The 12,599-nt window shown below is 40.4% G+C and overlaps 1 protein-coding gene across 3 annotated transcripts in view; it reads left to right on the forward strand.

Moving 5' to 3' along the window:
• Nucleotides 1-12,599, forward strand: part of LOC120517756 (phosphoinositide 3-kinase regulatory subunit 6) — a 147,728-nt gene that overhangs the window by 103,054 nt on the left and 32,075 nt on the right. For all 3 annotated transcript variants that reach the window (XM_039740221.1, XM_039740223.1, XM_039740222.1), the window contains exons 9-13: nucleotides 821-968; nucleotides 4,290-4,382; nucleotides 8,204-8,642; nucleotides 11,583-11,682; nucleotides 11,965-12,090. In XM_039740221.1, the coding sequence (XP_039596155.1) occupies nucleotides 821-968; nucleotides 4,290-4,382; nucleotides 8,204-8,642; nucleotides 11,583-11,682; nucleotides 11,965-12,090 (906 nt within the window). The remainder of the gene's footprint in view (nucleotides 1-820; nucleotides 969-4,289; nucleotides 4,383-8,203; nucleotides 8,643-11,582; nucleotides 11,683-11,964; nucleotides 12,091-12,599) is intronic.

The raw sequence follows: 12,599 nt of genomic DNA on the forward strand, positions 1-12,599 counted from the left end.
ATCATCACAACAAATATGTCTTCATGTGTGCAGTTTGGTATTGGGCAGAAATGCAAGCGTTCATCTTGCGGCTTGAGAATTAGCAAGTCTCACGCTTGACGTTGTGACAGCTTCTCATGCTGAGATGAGTGGGCTTGTGATGATCCTGGCATGCAAAGCGAGGGTCTATAAGAGAGACGACTGATACAGAATGCAGAAATGAAGGGAGTGAACGTCAGAAGTTGGAAGATTTATTAGTCAGAGGGGGCCTCGCTTCCTGTAAGATTATTATTTATATGTAAGATGGCTTTTCGCAAGGCAACCAAAAAGATCACACTTTGCAATTATTTTGACTTATTCTTTTACAATTGGAGGACAGGGTTGTAACTTATCAACAGTCACGCAGTGAGGAGAAGACCAGAGCTGAGCTGTTAGTCTTGTGACCTTAGTGTTAATCACTGTGACGTGATGGAAAGTCTTTAGTGTGCTGCTATGGGGAGGAATGGTAAAGTGACTTTTTCAGGTACCTAAAAGGGAACTACAGTACATAGTGCACACCAAAAAGACCTTTGCATTCTCGTTAAGTAGTCACACCTTATTCTGACAGGAAAGGAGTTGCTTTTAGAGGACAAGCCTAGAAAAGGGGGCCTAAAGTAAAAAGCAGTACTAACAGTAAAATCATCATGCCCACAGAGAATAGCAAAAACCTTACTTGCATGTCCAAGCAACACGACACACATTGCTAAAAATATTTTCATGCTAACCTTGAACAAGTTCTCCCACATTGTAAAGCTCAGGGAGCTGCAGCAACTTCTCATGATAATTTTTATTTATTCTTCAGAGCAAAGAGCAAGCCATGATCGAGCTGTACTTTCAAGAGTTGGTGGCCATAGTAGAGCAGAGTGCTGAGGATGTTGGAGGAAACCGCAGCCAGTATGTGGAAAAGCTGCAGCAACTGTACTTGACCATCACAGGCCCCACGACAAGAGGTACTGCTCAGTAACTTGCTTGTAGTGTTCAAGTCTCCAGAGTGAAACTGAATTGTCAATCCTAGAGCAAGATCAACAGTACAGATATCTCTTGATAAAGTCCTTTAGGCTGGACAACATCCTCATGCCTTGAGGAGAATTGTAACACCATAAAATGTGAGCATACTCAATGGAGTATACATTGAGTATGCTCACATTTTATGGTGTTACAATATGGAATTTTAATCAGATTGGTTTCAAGTATGACACCCACCTGGGTACATTTTTTATGCTGTTCTGTGCATACTTATTCTTTATTTTATTTTTAATTGTTCCCAGTGTGACAAGTAGGGAGCATCACATCACTCCCAAACCCCAAACACAACCTCACAGACACAGTACTGGGCTAAAAACATAAATACCTTTGACAAGTTACTCTCTATTAACATGGCACAGTTCAGCAATACAACTCTTCTCTCCACCACCCTCCCCAGCAAGGGTAGTCCAGCTCCTCTCCCGACTCCGACTCATCCGGATGAAGCAGAGCTGATTCCTTTAAAACAGGACCTGGGAGTTCTTCTGGTGCCATGACATTACCCATCAGAAGCACTACCGGGGCAGGCAAAATACCCATGAAATAGGGACTGTTAATCCTTACAGCATCCACCTGGAGGCACCTATGGAACCCAACAGGGCTATCCTATGGGATTATAGTTCTTAACTTGCTCTACGTGTATCTTTACAAGTACGGTAACTCAGGGAAACTGCCACCTTGTGTTTTGGGGGAGTAAACTACCCAGATACGTTGCCCTGCCCATCCCTCCATGGCCTCCTGGCTGGTTAAGGATCCTTCATTAAGTCCTTCTGGGATGCCAGCATATTAACTTCTGTTCATCTCCTGGCTGATTTGTTGGGCCAGCCTCCTGGCCAGTAAAGGAACCTTAAAACCATCCTGGTCAGGGTGTCAGCCCATGCCTGCCATTCATTACAGTTTATTTCAAATTGATTTCTAGTATCTGAGATGGGCATGTGATATCATGAAATCACATTGTGGGTTTGACATGGTCATGTGTTTTGGTGTTTAACATCACAGCTACTATTATTCCTATGAGAGAAATTGGGGAGAATTTTCAGCTCATGGTAAATTATTGTGATTATTTCATTTTCCTTTTTCCATTTAATAGTTTTCTGCACAAGTTCTATCAGTACTGCTGTGATTATTTTGTACTATTAAGAGCAAGTTGGTTAGTCAGGCACTCACTTTTTTATGACACAAGCCAAGTTGCCAAAGCAGATTCATGTAGGCTTCAATCATGCCTTTCATGAAAATCTTAAGAAGATTAGTCACATGCTGTTTTTCATATTTTTTGTAATCCTATCTCTATTATAAGCCCGATTCAGCAAGAACATCCCATCAGGAATTTTCAGCTTCAGATGCTTAGCATTAATGTGCACCTATGAAATTTCTTCATGGGCTTTTGTTTTTATTATTTACACAAATGTTCTGCTCAGTCAGTCTTAAACTACTAGCAACTTCTTCATCAGCATTAACATGTTGAAGAGCATTTCTGTGTCTGGGCATTTCCAATATTTCGCCAATCGGTTTCAAATCTTACTGAGAGCACTTAAAAAAAAAGATAGTCCACGATCCATGCCACCAGGTATCCCATCTCTGTCAGCTTGTCCCTAAGGAGCAGAGGTTGGATGGTGTTGAAGGTGCTAGAGAAGTCCAGAAAGATAATTCTTACTGCACCACTTCCTCTGTCCAAGTGGGAGAGGGATCGGTGTAGCATGTAGATTATGGCATCCTCCACTCCCACCTTCTGTTGGTAATTCCCTTAATCTGTAAAATTACTCCAGGGTGTTGTACAATGGCTGACACTGCGCTCTGACCCTCAAAGGTCGTGCAAAAAGACAATTTCCCCTGGGAGATTAATACAGTGTACCAAACACCAGAAAAAAAAAATGAGCACAAATTTTATTCCATACTCCAGCGGTTCTCAAATTTTCGTATTTCAATTTTCTACCTGGAATAATTCTGCGCCCCCTGCATAATATAAGATAGATGAGAATAACCCCTGATAGAACTAACATAGGTATAATACTCATGCGGTATGTGTCGCGGTTTCCTATCACTTTTACTTCCATAAGATTTTAATGTGTTCCGCTAACTTCGATGAAATATGTGCAATTTATTTTTTTTTAATTCCAAAAACAAAAATTTAAAAATGTATTCTTGTTTAATTATTTTTTTTATGTAAAGAAACAATTAAATATGTTTTAATTTTTAAAACTCTTATAAATGAGAACACCAATGACGTCAATCTATGCGAGACTAACGTATTTTCGTCCGACAAATATTATAGAGCTGTTAGTTGTATCATGAAAATAACCCAATGCGCCGTAAATTATTTAACTTAATTTGGCAATATTGGCTATGCTGCCAATGTGGTGCAGTCGATGTGGTGATCTACTGTTACCCAAATGTTCGCGACAAATACCGATATGTCTCGAACTTTCTGGATTGAAAATATGTGACTATAAAAGCAGCAGCAGCTCGTCATAAAAACAAACTTCAAATAGAAAAGGAGGTCAGAGTGTCCATCTCGAGTATCAAACCAAACCTGGACAGGCTGTGTACTTTAAAGTAGGCACAAATTAGTCATTAGATCTATGCCTTAGAAATGTTTTATTTTAAGTTTAGTTATAATACATTCGCTGTGATTATATGCTTGCAAATTTAAATTTGAAGTAAAAATGTAAAAAATAAATTTTCATGTCTTGTTCATTTATTCAACGCCCCCCTTGTACAGCTTCAGCGCCCCACAGTTTGAGAACCGCTGCCATAGTCTTTTACGTCATTTGCCATTTTACATCATTTATCTATTAACTTCAGTTATGACACAAGCTTCTTTTTTTTCATTCGGTGTGAAAACATGAGATTAAAAATTGGTCTTCACAACAAACTACATTAGGTAAGTAACATAAAATATAACTTTAGGGTGGAGTATTTATTTAAGTACAGTATATTTAGATTCCATATTGAAACCCAATAAAATGTGTATGGTATAAGGCCTAAATACTTTTGAAAGGCACTGTATTTTATGTATATCACCATAAATGTGGAAGCAATGGAGAAGTAACTTGTATCAAATTCAAATGGCAGCATGTAATCTGTAAATTAAGCATTGACTTACTGGGGTCTTTAAAAGCTTGGCTTTAGAGGTCATGCTTAGGGGGTTAAGGTACCTTTTCCTTCTGTGTTTGCACACAGAAACATGTTTGTCATTGCTTGTAAGAAATATGGCCACTTACTAACAGACCTTTTGTCTTGTCGATCAGCCTTTGACGAGTCAATGACTGGCACCCCTTCTGGCATTTCGATTCCAAACCCCAACATCTCCTTTCACATGTGGAATGAGGATGCACTTCTCTGTAAGTCTTCTATTATGCATTTTCTTTTAACCTGTTTATTTGCTATACTGAGTGACCATAAGATTCTTTACAATTAAATTTACAAATGAAATGTGATCTGCTTTTTGTGCATGTGTCATGAAATCGAGCCATTTGCCTTGTGCTTGATGCTTACCATGAATGGCAGGCTAGAAAAAGGATAAAGCAGTGCTATGAAAAGTCCAGAGAAGAGCCACTAGGCTGATTCCAGGGCCACAGGGGATGACTTAGGAGGAAAGATTAAAAAAGCTGAGTGTTTTCAGTTTAAGCAAAAGAACTGACTGAAGTGTTTAAAATTATGAAGGGAATTAGTCCAATGGATCAAGACTGTTCATCAAGAACATGAGGACACAGTTAGAAACTTGTTCAGAGTAAATTTCATACAAACATTAGGAAGTTTTTTCTTTACACACAGTACCACAGGCACATGGAATATGTGACCAAGTAGTGTAGTGGAGAGGAGGACTTTAGGGGCTTTGAAAACTCGACTTGATGTTTTTTCAGTAGAATTTAGTGGATAAGACTGGTGAGCTTTGTTGGGTTGAATTGCCTGCTCTCATCCAGATTGTTGTAATGTTCTAATAAACTGATTTGCAAAACATTACAAGGAACATGACAGCATTAACAGCAGTCATTTCTATAGCGCAGTTTCATACAAACGAAGTGCTTTACAAGATGTGAAAATAGTAATTACTTGCAAAGGAAAACAGACTAAAAACAAATTAAAATTAGATACGAAAAATAATGCAGAAATAATATTTAACTCTTTCAGGGCTGATGTCGACTTTTGTCAAAAGGAGGAGTTGACAATGGTGATTGACTGTAAACTGTGACAAACCAACCGTTATGTTTTAATTGGACACTCGTTGATTAATTGGTTCGACCGAGATTTCCTGCACTGTGAGTGTGAGTAGCAGGGTGCAAACAATGGCAAAAATGGCCCTGACATCTGGCGAGAGATCAAAGCAAATGCGTAAAGCAAAATACTCTGTGGACGACATTTTGCCTATTATCTCTGAACTGGACTATGACTTGTCGGGCTCCGATTTTGATACAAGCGATCGAAAACGAATGTGAGGTTCCAGCTTTAGCTGATTGGTCCCCAGCTAATTGTGGTACTGACAATGTTTTCCAGGGAGGAGTGCCACTTAACAATGATAAGAGGTAGAAACCAGATTGCAATGCACTGCGAATGTGACTGCTGCCCCAGCCATGCAAAGACAGCCTGGCAGCAAGCCTGCAGCACATTCTTGGCAAACTGGCAGCCACAGCATGCAGCAACAGATTTTGTATGTTGATTTCTGTGTGAAACCATTGCTTTCCAGAAACTATGTTTTTTGGAGAAAATATTCAGCCCTCAAAGAGTTAATGCACACTTGCATAAGGCAGATATATAATAAAGAGAAACAGAGTCCTTAAATATAGATTTTTTTTTAAGTCTCTAAATGATGTGCCAATGATAAGGTCAGCTGTCCAGAATGGACAGAAAAAGTTTTTAAAAACTCCAGTTAAACTGGGGAAAAAAAATCTGTAGGGGTTCCAAGGTCAAAAAACCACACAGCTCCCACTGGGAATTCTGCCTAACACAAATGTTATTTAAATGTATTTATTTAAGGCTTTATCTTAGACGATTCAATACAGTGGGTCTCATGTCAGGTTTGGGTACGTGTTTTCATTCTCCCATTCTCTTTTGGTTGTATGTCACTTAGTCAAGGTGGAGAAGAGTGTCAGGAGTGATTTGTGACAGACGGGTATCAGCAAGAGTGAAAGGGAAGATCTACAGGACAGTAGTGAGACCAGCTATGTTATATGGGCTGGAGACGGTGGCACTGACCAGAAAGGAGGAGACAGAGCTGGAGGTGGCAGAGTTAAAGATGCTAAGATTTACACTGGGTGTGATGAGGATGGACAGGATTAGAAATGAGGACATTAGAGGGTCCGCTCAGGTTGGACGGTTGAGAGACAAAGTCAGAGAGGCGAGATTGCATTGATTTGAACGTGCAGAGGTATATTGGGAGAAGGATGTTAAAGATAGAGCTGCCAGGGAAGAGGAAAAGAGGAAGGCCTAAGCGAAGGTTTATGGATGTGGTGAGAGAGGACATTCAGGTGATGGGGGTAACAGAACAAGATGCAGAGGATAGAAAGATATGGAAGACGATGATCCGCTGTGGCAACCCCTAACGGTAGTAGCAGAAAGTGGAGGAAGAAGAATTCTAATTACTGAGAAGCGACCTCAGTAGCCTTAATAAACCCTGTGGATAGGATAGCAGACATCTAACTCACATTTGATTCCCTTTTATTATTTCCATTACTCTAAATAAAAGAAAAAGTATTGAAAATATAAAAGCAATGTGGTATTTACTAATGTATAACAGTATCAAATAAAAGAAAATATAATAGAAAATTAAATAGATTGCGAAGTCTGGATATAAAAAAATGACTGAAAATCAGAAGTGTCAGGGTGAATGTTGTCCTGGGCAACTTTTGGTTTAGCGATCAACATCATTTATACGTGACATTTTCTGACGTCCAACTCATATGGTATCACATCTCTTGATCTCCAACATCGATTCCTATGTCACCTTTCTGTCGTTGTGTTTTGGTCCTTTGGACGAGTCATGTTTATGTTAAAACACACACGTTGAGTTCTGGGACAAGTGACATTGCACATATTTGATTAGCTATCTTGTCCTGATGATGAATGACTCTGATCAAAGTGTTTGATCTTTTAAGTACCCCCAAGCTGTTCCCAGGATGTAAATTAATTAAAACATATTCTGTGATATCTGTACGTATTTCCCATTCCCAGGTCATAAACTAATTGGAAAAGAAACCGACTGGAACAGATGCATAAATTACTGGCACAATAGCAAGAATGTACAAGAAATGGCTGCTTGCAATGCCTGTAATTAAAGTCCTGTAAATTCAGTTAATCCTGAGTTCATTTGAACAAAACAATTAAAACCTAAAATGAACTTTCTACACTTCAAAAATTGAAGCAGTAATTTAGCTTTGCTCCGCTTTCCCATTCTAGTTTTCTTCACCGTAATTTAAGAGAGTATTTACTATCAGCCTTAGAGACCTTCCGGAGCACAAGAAGACAAGACCTGCTGATCACCACCATTGTTAAGAATAAGGATGGATAGACAGAGAGAACTTTATTTGTCCCCAGGGGGAAATTTGGCTTTTTAAGGAAGCTTTTTAAATAAATAACACACTTTGGTCTGAACAAAGAAAAAAAATTAAAAAGAGAGAAAACTTCTGACATAGTTGTCACAGACACAGGGAGGCGTTATGCATGATTTTTCTCATGAATTATGACATAGTGTTAAAATTTAAATGTTGTATTCTTCTGGTTTTCAACTGTCAATTTATCATCAAGTATTGGAGCAGATGAAATATACTTAATTAGTGACCTGGCATAATTTCATCAAGAGTAGCATTAATTACAGTTTGAATGCCAAAACCACATATAATAATTAGATTTGTGAGATCTTGTCTGTCCTTTTATAAACTGGCAAACCCCATATATATATATATATATATATATATATATATATATATATATATATATATATATATATATATATATATATATATATATATATATATATATATATATATATACACATATATATATGAATAATTATGACTAGCAGACGTCTATTCTGAATTCTAATATCTCTCTAGAAAAGACAAAACATATGCTGAACTCTGTCCTTTGAGTCTTTGTTTAAGTGCTGTGTACCATGAAGTGGCCCCATCTCTGAAGTGTGAATGTCTCTGTGTGCTTTCATACACAGGGCAACAGCTGTCAAAAGTTATCAAGAGAAGCTTCTCCCGAGCAGATTCAGAGTTCTTTGACTTGCAGGACTCGATTGCAGACCTGACCTCAACCGACATGATAAGGCTTTCTATACTCTCTACAGACAGCGGTATTGAGAGAGACCTTCCTTTGTCTGAGTTGCTTCCTGTGATCGAGGAGCCTGGCAGTAGCAAAGGAGAGCCAGAACAGGGGCGGCTTATGAGAAAGGGTGGCATCAAGATGAAGCCCTCCATAACAGACACCATAGCCAGCTCGGCTGAGGAGACAGTTACCTGCCCACCAGGAAAGCTGCAGAGAAGATCTGGTAGCCAAAGCATCTCTGGGAACAGAAGTCAGAAACAATACACGGCACGTGTCGTGCTTCTGGGAGATGACCGGATTCTGGGGAAAATGGCAAAGGCATACTATTCTATCAGGTACCTGTGAACTGCTTTTGAACTTAACACAAGATGAAGTGATAAAAATAACTTCCATAAATGGTGGGGTGAGTTCCTGGTTGTAAATACCCATGGATTAATGCCTAGTAGAATGATGCCTACAATAAGCCTTATTGATTTGCTTGGCATCCATCATCCTTGGGCTCTGCTAATCCACTCTAGGTGCATCGATGTTAGATAAAATGAGTGACAGGCATCAGCTGGAGCAAGCTGAGGCTTCTGGGTAAAATGCCTGGTACCCATTCATGGCAGACCCTACTGGATCTCTACAGAGAGATGTAAGGCTTGCTGCTGCATGCATCTCACATTTACTAATAGAGAAGTTGAACATAAAATAACAACAGTTTTTATTGGCCAGTATTTGCACGTGTTTAAAAGTGAGGAGTTTATTAAAAGTGCATGCTGGTTTGTTTGTACGATAGAGGAATTGCACCTGATTGCCTTTTTTAATGGCATAGACATGGTCTGCAGTTGTCCTCCAAATGGCCAAAAAGGAGACAAGACCTAGTTCCAAAAAAGCCGGTGTTTATTAATAAGCAGTAGTTAGACCTTAGATGAAGGATCCTTGACTGTAGTGGACCCAGGGAATAGTTGTGAATATTTAGGGAACTTAAAAAAAAAATAGAGAAACTATATGTCACTGGGTAAATGACAATGGAAGGAACTGGATTATATCAGCTAGGCACCTGGATTTTGCTCCTTCATTGAATGGCTTTCTTCACTCACAAATATGCACTTCTAGATTGCCTGGGAGGAATACAATTGAGTAGGACAAGTCCACGTCACCTCATTTTAGCCAGAGCCTCGTCCAGTGAATGATGTCAAGTCAAAAAATGTATGGAATGTATAACCTGAGAAGCTGCATCTGCAAGAGTCTATCACTGCTTGGGGAAACCATGCTGGTCCAGTAAGAGTCCACAATGGACTGGGATGGTAAAGCTGACCAATGAAGAGCTCAGAACTAATAGGGGTTTGAGGGAAATCTATAATGAAGATGGCAAACTGTCTAATAAACTTCTAGTCAGTGCTACAACCCTTGCTTTTGCTGCTGTCTCTGACATACTGAAGAATGTACTATGAGAAAGCTGTTCGTTTCATGTACTGCATCTTCTGTCACTTGTTGAGGTTTTCTTCAGGCTTATATGGTTCTGCAATGCTGATAATTTGTGATGTAAAAGAAACCACAAATCCAAGAGTAATGGTGGAAGAGCCAGGTGGGAAAATCTCACTTTGATGATGATCCTCATAACATGCATTTTGGGTTCTAGCATAGTGCTGGCAGACACTATTGTATCCAGGTCATTAGACACCAGACTTCAGATTTAGGGACATTTTTTAAAAGATGCACCAGGACAGGTGGAGTTCATCTTCTAGGTTGGTGTGTCCTTTTGGATGTAACAGGCTGTGGACGCCGTCCCGGACACAGACAGGCGGACACATCAATGTCACCCAACACACATTTATTTGGCATATTTACAGTGCACAACAACCCCAAAAGTCCTGGCCACAATACAAATGCCTTCTTCTTTAGGCCGCCTCCACTCCTCTCCACCAAGCTCTCATCTCTCCCGACTCTAGCCATTGTATGAAGGGAGGCGGACCCTTTTATGGCCTCCCGGATGTGCTCCAGGTGTGTCCCGGCAATCTTCCACTGACACGCCCTAGTGTGGCGGAAGTGCTGGCTGCATCCCCAGAAGAACTCCGGGTGTCCCTGCTCCTCTTGCCCCCAGCACTTCCGGGTGTGGTGGAAGTGCTGAGGTCCAGGGCTCCAAAGGCATAGGGGCGCCCCCTGGTGGTGACCACGGGCCCCTACAGGGTGGAGCTTCAAAGCTCTGTACCCGTGGCCCCCAAAGGTACCAGGGCGGTCGCCCCCACATGGTCTGGGGAAGGCGCAAGCCCTCCTCCGGTCCTCCTGGCCATCCCGGCCGGTTCGCCACCCCAGCCATCTCTGACACAGGCATATCACTTTTCCTCATTACTGTAGACCCTTTTCTTCAGCACAGCAGAATAGTTCCACAGTGATGTGTGTCGTATACAACATTTCTAAGGATGTGATGCTGAAATTGCCCAGCATGTGAAGCTGGAGTCCCACCTTGTTGAAAGCATGACTGAAACTTTTTTATTAGTACTGCTTGGAAGAATGAAAAGATTTGGTGTGCACGGATACAGTGCCATGTTTCAGCCAGCATGTCTCCCCTGGCTGAGGGTCAAAGTGGCGCTTCTTGTTTGTTTTGTGTGATTTTATGTCATTTATTTGTATCAATGTTTATTATGTACAGTTTTTCTTTGTGTTCATTTATAAGTGAATGTGGCCTTGATTATATCCCTTGTGTTTGGTGGGAGGGCTCCTGTTAATCACCACCAGGAACGGTGGTCAGTTATTGGCGGTTCACTGAACGCACATGGGAGTGGAGTGTTTTCTTGTTTTTCTGTGCTTATATTATTGATTTGTGATTTTCTGGAATTGAACCCTTGCTCTGTTTTTGACCTTGCCTCTGGATTTCATATTGGGACCTTGTTTATTGTTATTTTGAACTTCTGCTCTGTTTTTTGACCACGATTTTTGGATTCTGTTTACTGCATTTTTTTTCCTTTCCTTTTAGGCAATTCTTTGTGATTTTCGGAGCTTTGCGCCTGCACAGGCTTCTGTGAAAATAAACCTTTTTATTTAATACAGAATTCTCTTGGCCCTTTGGGTTTCTAATCAGGGTTTTTGACGGCATTTCCCCCATCTAGTGGGCAGCTATGGAAAGTGTTTTTGGTACCTGTGCTTTCAGGACCCCCACCACCCCCCACAGATCACAACACGCAGAGTGTAATTTGGTTGGTTTTGTGAGCAAAGTCAATGAAAGGTTTCTCTTTCTTGCAAGAGTTTTAAGACGGCTTCAGTACTGAACAATGCTGTTTATTTCTCCATAGAAAAAGGGAAGCCAGGCGACCATTCCTCTTGCCCAAGATGAATTTACATATCTACTGCATCCCTGTGTGCAACAGCCAGCCAGGGTCACCATCAACAGAGGTTAGTGGCATGGCGTCCTATACTGAAACGAAATTAACAGGGAGACAGCAAGGTCGTATTATCGTAATGGTTTAACATTTAAAAATGTAGCAGGTTCGCATTGTTTTCTACTGTTATACACATCATGATTAAACTAACCAAAGAGAGAAAGACACCACGAGTCTGAACTGGGTAAGACTGACAGATGAATGGAGGGAGAGAAGAGAAAGACACGACTTACGGATCATCCGGCTGGAATCTAATGCTCTGTTTCAGATGCTGACGCCTTTCTGTGTGTTACAGCTGGAGTATCTATCGGCTGAGAAGATGGACACCTGCCAGCTAGCCGCCTACCTGGGGAGGGCAGACCCCTGGTATGAGAGTAACATCAACAGCCTTTCCCACATGATCCCCAAGTTAGCCAAAATGGTGAGATTTCTCCCTTCCGGGCACTTATTTTTTTAGGTTTGTTTTTAACTTTAGGAATGTCATTTGAGTGTGTAACTTAGAAGTCATTAAGGCAGGTAAAACTGCACCCTTCTCAGTCTAGGGAGCAGAGAAAGATGTGATAAGAAGTAATGCGTTATGAGTAACAAAATGTCCAAAAGATTATCAAATGGTTGGACCTCTTCAGTTTATTGAGAACAACACTCGAACATAACCAAAAAAAAAAAAAACCTCCTGAAGTGTAAATGTTGTTCTCCAGTTTTAAATGTTTGGTACGGTAAGTGGCCTGGAATTTTTCCACTTGAACAAAATATGTTCAGAATAGTGTAAGTGATCAGGATAGGTGGTTTATTAAGCAGTGATGTAATGCGGCCATTTTACACATACAGTATAATTTTTTGTTATTTTAGGTTTTTATATGCATACAGTCATATGAAAAAGTTTGGGAACCCCTCTTAATTCTTTAGATTTTTGCTTATCATTTGGCTGAG

Source organism: Polypterus senegalus, chromosome 17, assembly GCF_016835505.1.
Source record: "Polypterus senegalus isolate Bchr_013 chromosome 17, ASM1683550v1, whole genome shotgun sequence".
NCBI classification, from domain to species: Eukaryota; Metazoa; Chordata; class Cladistia; order Polypteriformes; family Polypteridae; genus Polypterus; species Polypterus senegalus.